This window comes from Ranitomeya variabilis, chromosome 1, assembly GCF_051348905.1.
Source record: "Ranitomeya variabilis isolate aRanVar5 chromosome 1, aRanVar5.hap1, whole genome shotgun sequence".
In the NCBI taxonomy this organism is placed as follows: domain Eukaryota; kingdom Metazoa; phylum Chordata; class Amphibia; order Anura; family Dendrobatidae; genus Ranitomeya; species Ranitomeya variabilis.
The window spans coordinates 361573633-361593067 of NC_135232.1; the positions used below are offsets into that span (position 1 = coordinate 361573633).

Here is a 19435-nt window from a genome sequence, read left to right on the forward strand (position 1 = left end):
CACAGAATGCAGCCTTAGTGCTGCTGAAGGTGGCTCTTTTACTTAAAAATGCCCTTGGGGGTGACAAGTTCCCTTTGATTCCACTTTAGCTGCAGTAAATTATTTTAGAAAGCTGATGGCATTAGATATTGTGATGTATATTTATGTGTATGCTCTTTGGTTTTCTCAGCACAGCCAACTATTTTAACATGAAATATGAAAGTTGTGTCAATTTCCTGATTAAAAGTTAAAGGGATTTTCCCACTAACAAAGTACATTTTAATCAATAGATTTGGGAATAATGGTGTGTGCACACGGTCAGTAATTGGCAGTGCTTTGGATGCAGCACATGCCCTCTTCGTCCAAAGCGCTGCCGGCTTTTGAACACAGGTGATTCTGCATGTGTTCATTGAACGGTGTGGAATCACTGCATCCAATACATTGTATGGGTGAGATTTATCTTACAGAGACTTGCGTCCCTGCAAGATAAATTTACGTGCTGCGGTCTGGAAAGACGCACCACATGTCCATCTCCACGAGTGATCCTGCGCGGCGGTGCACGCATAGTGGGCATGGGATTTCTTGAAGTTCCGTCCACTATGCTGTAACATCTAGACGCTGTGGGTTGTATGCTGCATCCAACCCTCAGCGTTTACTGTGCACCTACTCTAATAAGTTCCGCAATTGGATGTGTTAAAAAGAAATAATCTTAAAAATGTGCCCCTGCTATGTGCTATGCAGTGGAGTACAGCTGATAGTGGCAGACCATGCAGGTGCTATAGGGCCCGTGTAGCCAGCGTCACACTTTGAACTGTATCCATATCCTGGGTGTGGATAAAATTGAAAGCAATAATGGAACAGGGAGTTGTCAGCAACCTCCTCCATCATTCTCCCTGTGTGTTTCATGTCTCAGCGACATGGGAGCAATGCGTTATGACCACTGTGCAGAGCTTCAGACCACACAGTACAGAGACCGGAGAAACAAGGGAACAGGGAAAGGTGAGTTGTTTTTTTTAAATTGAGTACCTAGAGGGGGCTATTATACTGTTTGAAGAGTTTTGTCAGGGGCCATCATACCATTTGGAGGTCTGGGGGAGGCCATCATACCATTTGGAGGGCTGGGGGAGGCCATCATACCTTTTGGAGGGCTGGGGGAGGCCATCATACCATTTAGAGGGCTGTGGGAGGCCATCATACCATTTGGAGGGCTGTGGGAGGCCATCATACCATTTGGAGGGCTCTGGGAGGCCTTGATACCATTTGGAGGGTTCTGGGAGGCCATTATACCATTTGGAGTGTTGTGGGAGGCCATCATACTATTTGTAGGGCTTTTGGAGTGCTGTGGGAGCTTATGTTTTTGAGCCATTATACAATGTGGAGGGTTGTGTGGGGTCCATCATACTGAATGGAGGCCTGTGTGGGGGTACTGTGTTTGGGTTACTAGTGGGGAGATCCTACTTTGCAGGGAGATACTGTAGGGCAGTGTTTCTCAACTCAAGTCCTCAAGACCCCACAACAGGTCACGTTTTCAGGATTTCCTTAGTATTGCACAGGTGATAATTTAATCACCTGCTCAAGCATTAATTCCATCGCCTATGCAATACTAAGGAAATCCTGAAAACATGACCTGTTGTGGGGTCTTGAGGACTGGAGTTGAGAAACACTGCTGTAGGGTCCAACTGTGTGTGTGGAGGAATTCAATGGGGGGTATCATGCTGTGTGTGGAGGACACTTTCATTGGCATCATACTTTATGGGGGCCATGAGAGGAGTACCTTAGTGCATTAATGGGCTTCAATAGGGGCAAAACTACTTTGCAAGGACTGCAAAGTGGTGAGATATGCTCTTGTGACACCGCTGAAATTTATTTTTTTTGTGGTGGGGCCCCAATTAGGACTGTGTCTGACCGTACAGGAACATGGCCGACACATACCACATTTCCTGGGCAGGAGAGGAAGCAACCGAGATTATACTGACAGGACAGCATGGGATCACAACTGCCGCTTTCTGTAAGGTGAAAAAATTAACTTCCTGTTTAAAAACATATTTTACCTCATCGAAAGCATCAGCTGTGATCCTGTGCTATCCTGTCTGTATACTCTTTTGCTTTCTCCTCTAGCCAGGAGTTGTGGTATGTTCAGTCCATGAAGTGGAGCATCTTTGAATGGTCATGAACTCCCATTACACAGTACATAGCAGGGGCACATTTACACTGTGTTCCAAATTATTATGCAAATAATATTTCCTCATATTTTCTCTAAATTACCTATCTGAATTGCAGTCATTGTTATTTTCCAGTCATCTACTATTCTAGTATAATTGCAATGTTTTGGAAAAAACTGCCTATGAAAACCGTATCTTTTAAAAAAATACACTCAAAATGCATGTTCCAAATTATGCACAGCAGAGTTTTCAACCTTTTTTTTTTTATTTTGAACAAAAAAATGGTCAATTGTGAAGTTATAAGCATTATCAGCTTATTACAAAATGAAATCAAACAGTTTTCAAGTGAAAACTTTATTCTAGGTGATGTTACATTTGCATGTAGGACCCCTTGTTCAAAAGAAGCTTCTGAACTCTCTCGTCCATTGAATTTGTCAGTTTTTGGATGGTTTCTGCTTCAATTGTTTTGCACGTGGACAGAATACCCTCCCAGAGCTGTTGCTTAGATGTGAACTGCCTCCCGCCATCATAGACACTCCTTTTGATGATGCTCCAGAGGTTCTCAATGGGGTTGAGGTCAGGGGAAGATGGTGGCCACACCATAAGTTTGTCCTCTTTTATGCCCATAGCAGCCAGAGATGCAGATGTGTTTTTTGCAGCATGAGACGGTGCATTATCATGCATGAAAATGATCTTGCTGCAGAAAGCACGGTTCTTCCTCTTGAACCATGGCAGGAAGTGTTGTTTTAGAAACTCCACATAGATTATGGAGTTCATCTTTACCCCTTCAGGGATCATAAAGGGGCCGACAATCTCTCTCCCCATGATTCCAGCCCAAAACATTACTCCACCTCCTCCTTGTTGGCGCCTTAGCCGTGTTTTCATGGGGTGTCCATCCTCCACTCCATCCATCTGGACCATCGAGCGTTAAACGGCACTCATCGGTGGACAAAACAGTTTAGAAGTCAGTCTTCATGTATCGTTTGGCCCACTGGAGCCGTTTCTGCTTGTTGCAGTGGATAGAGGTGGTCGACAGGATGGCTTACGCACAGCTGCAAACCTCTGAAGGACCCTGCATCTTGTTGTTCTGGGGACGATGGAGGCACCAGCAGCTTCAAAAACTTGTCTGCTGCTATGACAAGGCATTTTTGCAGCTGCTCTTTTAACCTTACGCAATTGCCTTTTGGAAAGAGTCCTCAATTTTTCCTTATCAGCACGCACACGTGTGTGCTGGGAATCAGCTACATACTTCTTGACTGTGCAATGATCACGATGAAGTGTCTTTGCAATGTTGATTGTAGTCATGCCTTGACCTAAATACTCCACAATTTGTTGCTTCTCAGCAGCCGACACATCCTTTTTCTTTCCCATTTTGGCAAAAAATGTAGGCTGCTTAATAATGTGGAACAGCCTTCTTAAGTAGTCTTGCCTTTATTTGGACACACCTGCCAAACTAATTTGCACAGGTATCTGCAATTGCTTTCAGTGATATAAAGAGCCCTGACACACATCACCATCAATGAGTTTAAGGCCATGTGCACACGTTCAGTATTTTTCGCGTTTTTTTCACGTTTTTTCGCTATAAAAACGTGATAAAAACGCGAAAAAAAAGCTTACATATGCCTCCTATTATTTACAGTGTATTCCGCATTTCTTGTGCAAATGTTGCATTTTTTTCCGCGAAAAAATCGCATTGCGGAAAAAAAAGCAACATGTTCATTAAAAATGCGGAATTGCGGGGATTCCGCACACCTAGGAGTGCATTGATCTGCTTACTTCCCGCACGGGGCTGTGCCCACCATGCAGGAAGTAAGCGGATCATGTGCGGTTGGTACCCAGGGTGGAGGAGAGGAGACTGTCCTCTACGGACTGGGCACCATATAATTGGTAAAAAAAAGAATTAAAATAAAAAATAGTCATATACTCACCCTCTGATGGCCCCCGGAGTGTTCCCGCCTCTCAGCGCTGCATGCTGTCTCTTCCGTTCCTATAGATGCTCTGTGTGAAGGACCTGGGATGACGTCGCGGTCTTGTGATTGGTCGCATGACCGCTCATGTGACCGTGACGTCACCGAAGGTCCTGCACGCCCCATCTATAGGAACGGACGCCTCTGAGGAGATCGGCGGTCTGCAGGTGAGTATAACCATTTTTTTTATTTTTTTTAATTATTTTTAAACATTCTATCTTTTACTATTGATGCTGCATAGGCAGCATCTATAGTAAAAAGTTGGTCACACTTGTCAAACACTGTTTGACAAGTGTGACCAACCTGTCAGTTTTCCAAGCGATGCTACAGATACCTTGGAAAACTTTAGCATTCTGCAAGCTAATTTCGCTTACAAAATGCTAAGAAAAACGCGAAAAAAAAAAAAAACGGGAAAAAAACGCAAAAAAAAAAATGCGGATTTCTTGCAGAAAATTTCCGTTTTTCTTCAGGAAATTTCTGCAAGAAATCCTGACGTGTGCACATACCCTAAATGACAAACAACATTTTTTTAACCTTATCACTCTTAAACTCTTTGTGCATAATAATTTGGAACACAGTGTATAAGATTTCCTCAGCACAGGAACATTGTTTTTTAACACATCCAATTTTGGAACTTAATTTTTATTCAAAGATTTACTTAATTAAAATGTACTGTATATACTCGTGTATAAGCCGATCCGAGTAAAAGCCGAGACACCTAATTTTACAACGAAAAACTGGGGAAACTATTGACTCGATTATAAGCCGGGTATGCATTGTCTCCTCATCGCTATCCTGATATGCATGGTTCCTCATCCCCATCCTTGTCTGCATGGCTCGCCATCTCTGTCCTTGTTTCCATGGCACCTCATCCCTGTCCTTGTCTGCATAGCTCCCCATCCCTGTCCTTGTCTACTTGGCTCCCCATCCCTGTTCTTGTATGCATGGCTCCCCATCCCTATAAAACGAAAAAAAAAAAATGATCCTACTTACCTTCCCTCGCTGCATCTCGTTCCGGTGCCAGCAGCTCTTCCGGCTGAGTGATCACATGTCCCTGCTCATTAAAGTAATGAATATTCACCTCTCTCCACGCCTATGGGAGTGGAGAGGTGTGAATATTCATTACCTTAATGAGTGGTCATCCATGATAGCCCAGCAGCTGCTGGAAGCCGGCGGCTGCAGCTGTAAGGGTATGTGTCCACGTTCAGGCTTGCTTCAGGATTTGGTCAGGATTTTATGCAAGTAAAATCCTGACCAAAACTGCACCTGAGGTCACTGGCAGGTCACCTGCGGTGTGCCTGCGTGTTTTGCTCATTGTAGCAACATGCTGCGTTTTGAAAAAACGCACTGCGCATGCGTTTTCGCGGCAAAAACGCATGCGTTTTTTAACGCATAGTGGAGTCGGGATTTCATGAAATCCCCTCCACTATGCTGTAACATCTGGACGCTGCGGAAAAACGCAGCGTCAAAAACGCAGCGTTTCCTGAACGTGGAAACATACCCTTACTGTGCGCGTGTGCAGTGAATATTCATTTCTCTTTAGCAGCGGGCACAGGCTCCTGCCTCCTGTGACCCGCAGATCCGCTTCTCCCGCTATCCACCTTCTCCTGGGACAATGACTCGTGTATATGCCGAGGTCGACGTTTTCAGCACACAAAAAAGTGCTGAAAAACTCTGCTTATACACGAGTATATACAGTACTTTTTTTGTGGGAAAACCCCGTTAAGTTCTTTAAACTACCTCTTCATGGAAATGTATTACATGTGGTTAATTCAAATACATGTGGCTCATGCAGGGGCATCCCAAGCATGTGCCATTACAGGCTGTATGAAAAAGGGTTATAGTGGGCTGTACATTTTAAGGGGTTTTCCAGTTCCAAAAAAACGCTGTTGCATTATTATTTTTTTTTAACTGTGGATTACTCACCATGCTCTGGTCCAGCTCCAAGTATTCGCCATTGCTGAACATGTGCTGAGCTTAATGACTGACTGTCAACGTGACATAGGTGCTGCAGACAGTAACAGGCACTTGAGAGCAGTGGCTGAGATTCTGCACTGGGCTCAAGGAAGGCGAGTAAAGCATAGTAGCTCTAATTCTTCATTGACTTTGCACCTGTTTTTTTTGTCTAGATTTGTGTGTTTTTCTCCTATTATTTTTTGTTTTTGTTCTCAAAAAAGATGCAATTAGAATAATGATGTCTGGGATTTACAGCAACAGAGAGAAGCCAGAAAACCGCAGTGTTTGATTTCTCCTACTCCTGCGCTGATTAGAAGCACTTCAACTTCATATTAAATAGTGTACATTTATTTTGGCAGCGCAAGGGTTAATCTGCTCAGTTGAGATCTCATGCAATGTTTCCTGCATTTAGGCTGTCAGCTGTTCACTGTTAGCCACTCCTATATAAACTGGGCCCTGGCTGGCACCCATTGTTAGAATTAGCTGATAGTCCACAGCTGGAGGTTGTTGTTGTTGGTTGTTGTTGGAGAAGGCGTTTGGTGGATTTATCTGTGACTCTTGCTAGGTTTTGAGTGTGTGATAACTCCCTTTAGTCTCCTACTTTGGTTTAACTCCATTTCCCTCTCCCCAGTGCCTTCCTCTGTTGTATGTGTGAGTATATTTGTATGTTTAGTACTTTGTTATCCTTGTTCGTATTACCTTGTTAGCTTGGTTGGTGAATTATAGTACACTACTGCTCCCCTCTTCCCTGTATGTAATGCTACGAGCGCCCTAGCTCGCCCTGTTCCCCGAATTACTTCTGAAGGTGAAGCTGCTGGGGCCAGGTACCATGGCTTAAGGTACCTTCACACGAAGCGACGCTGCAGCGATAGCGACAACGATGCCGATCGCTGCAGCGTCGCTGTTTGATCGCTGGAGAGCTGTCACACAGACCGCTCTCCAGCGACCAACGATGCCGAGGTCCCCGGGTAACCAGGGTAAACATCGGGTTGCTAAGCGCAGGGCCGCGCTTAGTAACCCGATGTTTACCCTGGTTACCAGTGTAAAACATCGCTGGTATCGTTGCTTTTGCTTTCAAACACAACGATACACGGCGATCGGACGACCAAATAAAGTTCTGGACTTTATTCAGCGACCAGCGACATCACAGCAGGATCCTGATCGCTGCTGCGTGTCAAACGAAACGATATCGCTAGCGAGGACGCTGCAACGTCACGGATCGCTAGCGATGTCGTTTCGTGTGAAGGTACCTTTAGCTCCTGAATCCGCCCTCAGTCTGTACCCTTCCCCACCCAGCTAAAAGCAACTGAGCAGATTAACCCCTGCACTGCTAAAAGATATCTACACTGTTTAATATGACAGTGAAGTGCTTCTAATCAGTGCAGGAGTAGGAGAAATCAGTCGCTGTGGGTTTCTGGCTCCTCTATCGTGGTAAACCAAAAGAATTATGTCTGTTTTACGTGTGGTGTTTTTTTCACTTTGTAGACAGAGTGCAATGCCTGATATTTTAGGCTATGTGCACACTTTGCGGTTTTTGCTGCGGATCCGCAGCGTTTTTGGACGCTGCAGATGCGCAGCAGTTTTCCATGTGGTGTACAGTACAATGTTAACCTATGGAAAACAAAAAACGCTGTGCACATGCTGCGGAAAAAAACGCGCGGAAACGCAGCGGTTTACATTCCGCAGCATGTCAATTCTTTGTGCGGAATCCGCAGCGGTTTGGCACCTGCTCCATGTTAAAAAAACGCAGGTGTCTAAAACCGCAGTGGAAACCGCACAAAAAAGTGATAAATCCGCAGTACTTTTTGCACTGCGGATTTCATCAAATCCGCTGCGGAAAAATCCACAGCAGAATCCGCAAAGTGTGCACATAGCCTTAGTCTGATTCATCATTTGCAATTTATCTCCAGTCCCCACCCCCTCCCCGGTATATTTTAAGTACATCAAAATGTTGGCACTATTTTGGGGTTTTTGTCACTAACATGCAAAGACCAAGATAGGCCAAGACAGGAAGAAAGCCCATTTTTAACATTGCACCAAATTTATGAATGAAATTGGCTATTTTGATGGTTGTATTGCCAAAAATAGCAACTGAGATCACAGGACAAAAAAGGAAAGTAACCTAAAAAATGCAACTGATGAATCAGTGCTAGTATGTTTATTTAGAAACTGCAATCAGGCATACAAGGTGTCCAAAACTGGAAATGTCCGTTAAATCTACCTAGCAACATAGAACTACCAACCTAGCAATCACGGCGTACTGCATTTTTTGTTGGATATCGTAAAGCTTTTTTTCTTGTTTCCCAGTATAAAATCTGATACAATCTAAATGTTCACTGTTATTTCTCATTTTCTGATTTTTGGCAGATACGGAGCAGACCATACTGTTACTATTGAGAAATGTTGCCCAGCTTTTCCCCCAGGAATTGCAGAATGCTATGAAGTCTCTTCCTGATGAAGAATCTTCCAAGCTTCGCACAGCTCTTTGCTAAGGCCGAGGAGCATATTCCAGTTAGTCTGTCCATTGACCGACACAAAAAAACATTTGTTGTTTGTTTTTTTTTTCATATAAACTTTTCATGCTGATTGTGTGATCCTGTCATGCCACCACACGTCTCTTGACCTCAGGAGGATGATTCCCATGGTTTGCATTTATGTTTAAGTTGCAGTTGAAAGTTCCAGTTTACCCTTTGGACCCAGAAGCCTGTGTGTCACCCACTCATCAGAACTGTTTTGTTGATGGACGCAAATGTCTGAGAAGAATGAAATGTCATAAATGGCTGTTTTTGCTGTTCAAGTTAAAGCAATAAACACAGAGGTTTTGTTAAGGCCGTTAAAGATGTCCTAGTTGTGGGCGTCTACAGTATAGTACTCCAAATATGCACAAAAAAGGCAAACGTGAAAGAGAGATTTACTTCTAAAGGGTATTTTCCGTTTTTTAAAGCAGTTTCCTAGCATAATGAGGTGCTATACACACCTTTCTAATATACCTTATTTACCACTTCACACCACATTAAGGATTGCACCGGTTTTTCTTGTCAAATTCTGAAGCATAGGTCACTCTATGGCAAACTCCTTGAAAAACACATGATCTCACACAGTTTTAACAACCATAAAATAAAGGTTTGAGTGTCAAAAAATTGTAACAGAGCAAATCTTTATTTTATTATTAAAGAAGATTTTTAACAAAAAAAACGAAAAAAAAAAATAAAAATATATATATATATATACATATACATACATCGCTGTCGTTGTAATACGTCCTGCACAATATAGCCAACACGTCAATTTTACTTCGAAAAATGAAATCCAAAAAAGAATGGCAGACTTGCTGGCGGAAGGGAAGGTCCATTCAACCCCACAAATTATTTTTTCATGTTTTTCATTTCAGTAAATGAAAAAAAATATTATTATTGGAAGACAGGGATAAAAAAAATGGCCTGGTCCTTATGGGCCTGAGTCAAACGGGTGGTCTTTCCTAATATTTCCGTGAGTACGAGCATTTCAGTTATATAGGGAGTTACATAAATGACAGCTTTTCTGTGCTCTACAACATGACAAACGGTCAGTCAAAACAGGTTTGTTTCTATATGCATTGTTATACGGTCTAAAGGGGGATTGGTCCTCCTTGTGGAGAGTACCAATCCGGCAGAGTGAGACTTAATCAGCATTTTATAGTAGACAACCCTTCTCTCCCTCTAAAGGCATTGGTATGGATCTTTGAAGAAAAAAGTTACTTTTACCCATCTAGACAAATATTCAGAATATGCACAAGTTCGAACAATTTTTGTGAAGGGCATCTGTGTTAAATATATATTTATGCCGCCAACTCTGCACTGTATATAGACTTGTGATACCTCGGCAAGTTTAACCCTTTAGTGACCACTAATAGATCTTTTTACTGACCTGCATTGTAAGAACAAACAGAATAAACAGGTGATTTGTTTCATTGTATACCCTATGATGCATATTTACCCTGACTTTGGGGAGATCTGACTGGTGACGAGCCTTCTATTTCACGTTTCTGTTTTTCATTACGTGCTGAAAACAGAACAAGGAAATAAATAAAAACACAGCTGCATATGACCATGAAGCATATTGTCACAAGTGTGTCACATCAACCTGGGAAATCTGGGGTAGAAGATCTCTGTATTGTAAATCGCAGATCTTCTATTTGGCCTTTGTTTGGGTCCTATATTAAATTAATTTGGTTTCCTTTGGTACTGAAGAGGTTACCAACCCTTTCTATGCTTGTCACAAACTTGCAGCTCCATTTTCAGCTGCTTCAGATTGGGTTGTTATCTCTTCCTATAACTAGACCCTCTCTGCCTTACCAGTGCAGTGAATGCTCTGCTGCTTAGATGCTATGCTGAATAGGAGTTCATTGTTGCTACAGGAGATTCGTCTTCCTGTGCTGTTTGCTTAAGCTAAGTGTTAGGAAAGATGTTTTTGTGGAGGTGTTATGTTAGTATGTGTATTTATCTCCTGATCCCTGTTCTCATTTAGTTTATTCTCCATGTCCCTATTCTCTTTGTTGTTAGTTCATGCTTTTGTATGATAGATGGTTTCTGTTATCCCTGTTTTGTCTTTTGTCTTGTTCACAATACATTTCTGTCCCAGGCTCAATAGGGTGGGGGAGGGGACAGACCAGAGATTAACAGGAGCATTGTGAGTTCAAAGACTCGGGCCTCTCTACCATTAAGAGTACCCCCAAAACAGGGATAGTTAAGGTCCAGGGACAGTTTGCGACCCACCTGCCCTACCTTAGTCCGTCACAGCGTGACATTTTCACTGGCCCCACATTTTATATCTTGGTATAGATCCCATTGTAGTCTTTGTCAAACAATTGCAGTGTCTGTCCTTTGAACGGTCAGACCTGCAATATAGGGTCTCTCAGCAGCGGACTGTTGGTCTGGCGGCCAGTCAGCCTGTACCAGAACCTAAGGTGGCCCTCCCAGATAGGTTTTCTTGAGGATGTGATAAATTTATTGTGTTCCATTAAGCCTGGAAGCTGTATTTTTGGCTTAGTCCTCGTTCATTTTTAAGTGAGGAGCAATGGTTTGGGATTATTTCTCTTCAAGGAGATCCTCAATCCTGGGTCTTTTCACCTTCATCAGATTCACTGTCTCTCTGGTCGGTTGATGGGTTTTTGAGGCTCTAGGCCTCATGTGTGATGATTCGGACTGCCTCCCTTGCTGAGTCTAAGCTATGTAAGCTCCAGCAGGGAGATCGACCGGCAGAGGAACTCTGCTCAGAGTTCCATTGATGGGCTACTGACACCCATCCTGCTCTTAGGAATTCGTTTAGTCAGGGCCTGTCTGAAAGATTAAAAGACGCACTAGCACTTAACAACTCCTGAGTCATTGGAGGCCGCTGTTGCTGGTCATACGCATTGATAGATGCCTCAGGGGTAGACGTGTTGTTACTCTGCACCCCATGGAACTCCTTATAACCGAGGATCTCCATGTGTGCTCTGAAGATCCGATGCAGCTATACCGAGGAGAGGCCCCTCTGAATCTCTTATTGATCACCTCAACACGGGGTTGTGTTTTTCCTGTGGTCATTGGGGTCTGTCCTTCTTACCAAAATGCCAAAAAAAAAGTCAGAAAACTTCTTACCTCCGGCTGTGGGGGAAATAACAACCTGGGTGTATACCGTATTTTCCGGCGTATAAGACGACTGGGCGTATAAGATGACCCCCCAACTTTTCCAGTTAAAATATAAAATCTTCTTAAAAGTCGTGGGTTTTCTTATATGCCATGTGTCGTCTTATAGGACCGGTGAATAATGTGCCTTTTGGGGGGGGAGTGGTCCCGATGACAAAGAGAGGGGGCGTCTCACAGGAAAGTGTGAGTGGAGTATCCCCCTATTACCTCATTGTAGCAACGTGGGGTCTCTGTGCTGGGGAGCGGCGGCGGCTGCTCCTCTTTGTGCCGCGTGGGTGCTGTGCTGTGGGGTGGCGGCGTATCTTCGTGCAGCGTCGGGCCTCTGTGCTGTGGGGGGGGCGGCGTATCTTAGTGCAGAGTCGGGGCTCCTCCGAGATCTTGGGACGAGATCTGAATCTGAGCATGCGCCGCCCCCAGCGGCCATTTTCCTGGAGGCCACCGCATCACAGCAATGGAGCTGCCGGTGCCTCCGGGCTTTGAGGAGATGCCGGAGGAGCCCCGACTCTGCACTAAGATACGCCGCCCCACAGCACAGAGCCCTGATGCTACACAAAGAGGATCTGCCACCGCTCCCCAGCACAGAAACCCCACGCTGCCACAATGAGGTAATAGGGGGATACTCCACTCACACTTTCCTGTGAGACGCCCCCTCTCTTCATCGGGACCACTACCTCCCCCACCCATCATATACATATTGGTCTGCACTCAGCGTATAAAACGACCCCCGACTTTTAAGAAGATTTTCAAGGGTTAAAAAGTCGTCTTATACGCCGGAAAATACGGTATATCTCCTCTGCATGTGTATCTGTTTTTCTTAACCGCAGAAGTGATTATTGGTATGAAAACTGAGAAAATGTCTATCCTCTTGGACAGTGGGGCGGAAGTGAATATGGTGGATGCTCTGTTCGCACGAGTCCTTGGTCTTTCCTGTAATACTCTGGCAAGTCCGTCTCCATATTTGCAATTGACTCTGCCCCTCTCGGTCAGGGAAATTTTAGGCAAGTAGTGCATGGTGTGAACTTGCCCATAGAGGCTTTTCACAGGGAGCTCCTATCTTGTTATATTTTGGAAGGTCTCCCTACGCCTATTGTATTGATTCTTTCCTGGTTGACTAAGCATAATCTGGTCATAGACTGGCAGGCTAGAGAGATAATTAAGTGGAGTGATTTTTGCAAAAATGATTACCTAGGTGCTACCATCTCTAGTGTCTTCACTAAAAACAATGCATCTTTCTTGTCTGATTTTGAGGAGGTGTTGTCGGAAAAGGGGCATCAAGAACTGCCTCCCCATTGACTATCCTGGGATTAAGAACATGAAAGTAGATGCTTTGTCTCAGAATTTCCCTGGGGGTCGGAGTATGGACTTTGCTGTCTTTATTTTACAAGAAGGGGTTGTCATCTCCACAGTGTGTTCTGAACTTGAGGGTGAGGTTTTGAAGGCTCAGGAGGATGCCCCTGCTTTTCCTTCAAGGAAATTTTGCACCTTTACATCCACGTTGTAACATTTTGAAGGCACATCATAACTCTGCTCTGGCTGGTCACCCAGTTAGTAAGGCGACCTTGGACCTCGTCGTTTTTGGTGACCAATGTTGTGTAAGGATGTAGTTGACTTTGTGTCTGTGTGCTTTCCAAGACCCAATGTCGCGATCCATGTTTGTATCTGTGGCAGATCTGGTTTCCCTCAGATTAAAACCTTTTTCCTTTCAGGTCATCAGGGGTTAATGCAGTTTCCCCCCGGTGGCCGCTGGTGTAATTACATTGCTGCCTAGTCTGCTGATGCGAGTTGTGACACTCCCACATCCTTCAAAAGGTTACCTGAGGCATCAGCTGACTGTTGGTTATACAGGTCCTTTTGGAGACCAACCTGACTGGAGAAGGAGCTTGCTGAGTGCTGTTGTTCTTCAGCTGAATTCTTATCTGGCGCCTTACTCTGCTGTGCTGTGCATTGCAGCTGAGAAAGCTAAGTGAGGTGTTATTGTTTCTTTGCTCCTTTGTTGTCTGTATCTTCCTCTGTGTTGTATTAGTGCAGCGGTGGGACCAGTGCTCTCATCTGCCAATTCCCTACTTGGGGATACCGTAGGTGCAGGGCAAGCGAGGGCTTAGGTATCCTGCTCGGCGACAGGTTAAAAAAAACCTGTATAGGAACGTTAGAGAGATCAGGGCACATCCTTAGGAGAGTGCAGGAGGTGTTCATTTCCCCTTTCCCTATTGCAGGGCCCACCGTTGTAATTGTGCCCCCGGTGTTCCCTTGTTTTGTGCTGTTGGTGACCGACCTACCGTTGTTTCATACCTAGACAGTCACTTTTGTGACATTATAACCAACCAACCCATTTTTTCTGGTGTGCCATGGCTCAAATGCAGGCCTTTGCCCAACTGCTTCAGACCCTCACCGAGTAGTTTAAGGTGCTGCGTGGTGAGGTGGTGCAGCAATTGGTTGGGTTTTGGGCTTCGGCCCAGGTTTAGGTTCAACCAGAACCCAAGATATCTCTTCCTGACAGGTTCTCTGTAGGGAGAGATACATTTTTGGTTTTTCAGGAGGCCTGCAAGTTGTACTTCAGGCTCCACCCTCGTTCATCAGGGAGTGAGGAACAGCGTGTGGGGATTATAGTCTCCCTTCTTAAGGGTGATCCCCAATCCTGGGCTTTCTCCTTGCCGGCCGGTTCTCCCATCTTTACGGTTGGTAGACGATTTTTTTGCAGCATTGGCGCTTGTGTATGGGGATCCTGATGGCGGAATCCCAACTGCGTAAAATCAAGTAGGGGGGTCGGCCGGCTGAGGAGTACTGCTCGGAGTTCAGGAGGTGGGCCACTGACACAGTTAAATGACCCTTCCCTTAGGACCCATTTTAGGCAGGGTCTGTCTCCAAGGTTGCAGGATACTCTTGTGCAGTACGCCTCCCCCAAGTCATTGGAGGCCGCCATGTCCCTTGCCATCCGGGTAGATAGATGCTTGAGGGAGAGACATACACCAAATGTGCCCCCGGTAGTCCTTGCTAGGGAGGGGGACACACCTGAGCCGGTCGGACGAACCCATGTAGGTGGGAGGAGTTGGTTCCCAAACGGGGTTGCCTGCGGGTCGCCATGGTGTGGGGGCATGTTTTTACTATGGGCAGACTGGTTATTTCATCGTCTGCCCAGCTCGCGCCAAAATACCTGTACCACCTAAGAAACCGTGTCCCCCTGGTCGTGAGGAGCGAGGCGACCATGGAGTGTATATTGCCTCGATTTCTTCTTCTCAGTGTACCCTGTCAGCTGAAGTAGTGGTTGGCGGGGTAACTGAGTGTATACCAGTGCTTGTGGATAGTGGAGCAGGTGTCAATCTGGTGGATGCTCATTTTGTCCAGACCCATGGCCTAAGGTGTAGGACACTAACTAAACCCCTAAAAGTCCAGGCCATTGACTCTGTACCACTCAGCCAGGGGTGGGTGACCCAAGTCGTGGATGATATACACCTGTGTATAGCGACTTGTCATGAGGAGTCCCTGTCATGCTACGTCTTGGGGAAATACCAACACCCATCGTTTTAGGACTCCCTTGGTTGAAAAACACAACCCGGTCATAGATTGGCGGACAAGGGAAGTGGTCAGCTGGGCTCATTCATGTGAGGGCTGCTGCCCAGGGGCAACTGTCTCTGCCGTCCTTCTACAACCTACCCCTTCTTCAGTGGCGGCAGCAGAGGTGCCAGGGAGTAGGGGCAGCTCTCAACCCTCACCACATGCTGACCCTGAGTGTTTTTAGTCCCCTTAGGAAGGGGGGTCAGGGGAGGGTGGTGGTTCCCCCTGAGCATTGTGGGGGTGTGAATGTGGTGACACAGGGGGACGCCTCTGTTGTCAATTCCTCAAAGAATTCACCGTCTTGTGGTAAATGTATGCATGCAAATAAATGTTCAGGTCCGGACCTGTGTGTGAATGAGTACGTATGGGTGTCCACCAAAAACATAAAAAGGAAGTGTGCAACTGGGTGCTGGAATTCCAGGGTGATTAGGCTATATCTGGTGTTGGCCATACTCAGCCTGGGGACTTTTCAGTTGGCGTTACCCTCAGTTATGCATGTACACAACTCATTCCCCAGGTCGGCGCTCTGGAGATTTGTATAGCCTCCAGAGCCTATGTTGTTCGCATTTTCATCAGGCCACGCTTGCCATAAACCTGAGAGTCATGTGACTGCTGAGGTGAACTCTGGTGGATCTAGGCGTCCTCACCGTAGGTTATCTGGTGAGGTCCGGTGTTGAGTGTCCAGAGGCCCCTCACTGAAAGGGGGGTACTGTCACGATCCATGTTTGGATCTGTGGCAGATCTGGTTTCCCTCAGATTAAAACCTTTTTCCTTTCAGGTCATCGGGGGTTAATGCAGTTTTCCCCCTAGTGGCTGCTGGTGTAATTACATTGCTGCCTAGTCTGCTGATGCGGGTGGTGACCACTCCCACCATCATTCAAAAGGTCACCTGATGCATCAGCTGACTGGTGGTTATACAGGTCCTTTTGGAGACCAACCTAACTGGAGAAGGAGCTTTCTGAGTGCTGTTGTTCTTCAGCTGAATTCTTATCTGGTGCCTTACTCTGCTGTGCTGTGCATTGCAGCAGAGAAAGCTAAGTGAGGTGTTATTGTTTCTTTGTTCCTTTTGTTTGTATCTTCCCCTGTGTTGTATTAGTGTAGCGGTGGGACCAGTGCTCTCACCTGCCAAATCCCTACTTAGGGATAGGTGCAGGGCAAGCGAGGGCTTAGGTATCCTGCTCGGCGACAGTTTGAAAAAACCTGTATAGGGACATCAGGGAGATCAGGACACATCCTTAGGAGAGTGCTTGAGGTGTCCATTTCCCCGTTCCCTATTGCAGGGCCCACCGTTGTAATTGTGTTCCCAGTGTTCCCTTGTTTTGTTGTGCTGTTGGTCACCGAACTACGGTTGGCTCGTTTCATACCTAGACAGTCACTTTCATGACACCCTACTTACCGCATATACTCGAGTATAAGCCGAGATTTTCAGCCATTTTTTTTAGGCAGAAAGTCCCCTCTCGGCTTATACTCGAGTCTCCCCTCTCCCCCGGTCCGTCTCTGTCACATCATACTCACCTGCTCCCGGTGTGGTCTCTGCATGTCCCTGCTTCTCCGCTGGTCTCAGGGCGATGGCAGCTCTTCCTGTGTTCACTGGTCATGTGGTATCGCTCATTAAAGTAATGAATATGGACGTGACTCCACTCCCATAAGTGGTATCACCAACCGCTGAACACAGGAACAAGCTTCTTGCTCTGGAGTGTTGGGCTTCCGGTCGGCTACTCACTTTTTAATTTCTGGGGCCATTTTCTCCATAAGTTGCTCAAGCATGATCATGTCTTGAAGGGCAGCAGCACACATGGTTGTGTGATCCCGGCCTTCAGATTCACTGCGGCATCAGACCACACTGCAATACTTACGAAAAGCCTTTCTGACACGTGACGTGGAGTTGTCCCAGTCATGCATCAGCACTTGGGCCACCTCATTCCACAGCCGCCGAATCACCACAGCGTCCGAGTGCTGCTGCTCCCGTGTGTCCCACAACGGAACTCGCTTCAGCACCAGGGTGATGAGGAGGTCATTATCAATAAAATCCTCCCGATTAAAGAGGGTCATGAGGAGGTGGAGTGCAGTGATACCCAAACATTTGAGCACCTACGGCCTGGAGAAAGCCATGTTGGGGAAGGTTAATTCATGTCTGAAGAGGTGGAGTATAATGACACACAGTTGCCATTAGGTCAGCCTCAAATCGCAACTCAGAAGTAGGATCAGATTGAAGAATTGGAAGATGACGTGGTCGATGATGAGGCCACTGGTCCAACCTGGCACAGTGGCATGCCTAGCGAGCACAGAAGTGCATAGAGGAATAGATCCATAGCAAGAAGAGGTATTGGTTTGATAAGAGGGAGAACTTGGTCAACTGTTCCACAGAGCACCCCCACTCGGATGACTGGCCAAGGGTCGTTGTTCTGAAAGTACTTCAGGTAAAACAACTGTAATTTGCAGCATTTGCCAAACAAAGCTAAGAAGAGGCAAAAACACTGCCAACCTGAGCACCACCAGCATGCAAAAGCACATGGCAGCCAAGCACCCCAGAAGGTGAGCGGAACTCCTGGATACAAAATCTGGGTCTAATGGTGAAAGCGCTGCCCCTTCCCGTTAAGGCCTTCCCAATCTGCTGTCCATGAAGCAGGCGCTGATGCCTCCTGCCCACAACCTGCAGTTGCACAGACACATCAGTCAGTAATTATGTCCAGTTTGTTGTCCCAAAAATAGAGGGGGAAAAAAAACGGCCAAGGGCTGCAGCAGAGGCATAGAAAACAGAAGTCCCAGCTGGGGCTATTGTAGCAGGATGGCGCCGTCTGTGGTGGTGTGTTTTTTATCTATTGCACAAGTGAGGTTTGAGAAAGACCTGATCAGGCATTTTCGTGTTACTTATTTTTCTCTGTGGTGTACTGTAAATAAATTTGAGCACTGTTTTACAAAAACAAAGAATCCTTTTGAGTGCGGCTGTTACTTTTTTCCTGTCATGTGATCTGGACTCTGTCCAGGTTCAGCCTGCACCTAATATTCTAGCAGAGTGCGCGTCAATCAATTTTTCAGTTTGTTGTCCCAGCGCAGTGTTCACTTGTCCCTGGCCCAGACGTTTAACAGAGCAGAAATATCCACCCACCCACAGGCCAAAATGCTAAACACTCATATTACCAGATTGTTAGCCCTGGAAATGTTGCTGTTTCAACTTGTGGGAACTGAGTCTTTCTGCGACCTCTTGGCGGTGGCAGCCCCATGGTACATGATTCCCATCCGATACTATTTTTCTGGTGTGCCGTCAACACGTTACATAATAATAATCTTTATTTATATAGCGCCAACATATTCTGCAGCGCTTTACAGTTTAACAGTTTCAAACACAACAGTCATAGGTAACAAGGTTAACAATACAATAAGAAAGCAAAATAAGACTACCCTGCTCGTGAGAGCTTACAATCTGCAATGAGGTGGGGGAGATACAAAGTACAGGTGTGTATTTACAATGATATCCAGCCATCTTCAGGGGGTGGGGGGTGGATGGAGATAGTGAATGGGCTACACACACAAACATAAAATGACTTTGATTAGTTAAGGTGGTAGGCCACTGAACAAATGTGTTTTGAGCGAGCGCCTAAAACTATGCAAGTTGTGGATGGTCCTAATATCTTGGGGTAGAGCATTCCAGAGGATTGGCGCAGCACGGGAGAAGTCTTGGAATCGGGAGTGGGAGGTACGGATTAGTGCAGAGGTTAGTTGAAAGTCATTTGCAGAGCGCAGCGGTCGGCTAGGCCAATAGACAGAAATGAGGGAGGAGATGTAAGGGGGTGCCGCACTGTGGAGAGCTTTGTGGGTGAGAACAAGTGCTTTGAATTGTATCCTGTAATGAATGGGCAGCCAGTGTAATGACTGGTGAAGAGCGGATGCATCTGAGTAACGCTTATCTGAGTAACGATTAGCTAGATAGACAACCCTGGCTGCTGCATTAAGGATAGACTGGAGAGGGGAAAGTCGAGTAAGGGGGAGGCCAATTAATAGAGTATTGCAGTAGTCCAGGCGGGAGTGGATTAGGGCGACTGAGGGTTTTTGTTGTCTCCATGGTGAGAAAAGGGCGGATTCTAGAGATGTTCTTTAGGTGTAAGCGGCACGAGCTGGCAAGAGATTGTATGTGGGAGGTGAAGGAGAGATC

At 45.9% G+C, this 19435-nt stretch overlaps 1 protein-coding gene across 2 annotated transcripts in view; it reads left to right on the top strand.

Annotated features, from left to right (window-relative positions):
• The window catches only part of IPO4 (importin 4), a 359020-nt gene extending 350128 nt beyond the window's left edge, over nt 1-8892 (top strand). For both annotated transcript variants that reach the window (XM_077248938.1, XM_077248939.1), the window contains exon 30: nt 8432-8892. In XM_077248938.1, the coding sequence (XP_077105053.1) occupies nt 8432-8556 (125 nt within the window). In that variant the 3' untranslated portion in view covers nt 8557-8892. The remainder of the gene's footprint in view (nt 1-8431) is intronic.
• The last annotated feature ends 10543 nt before the right edge of the window (nt 8893-19435 follow it).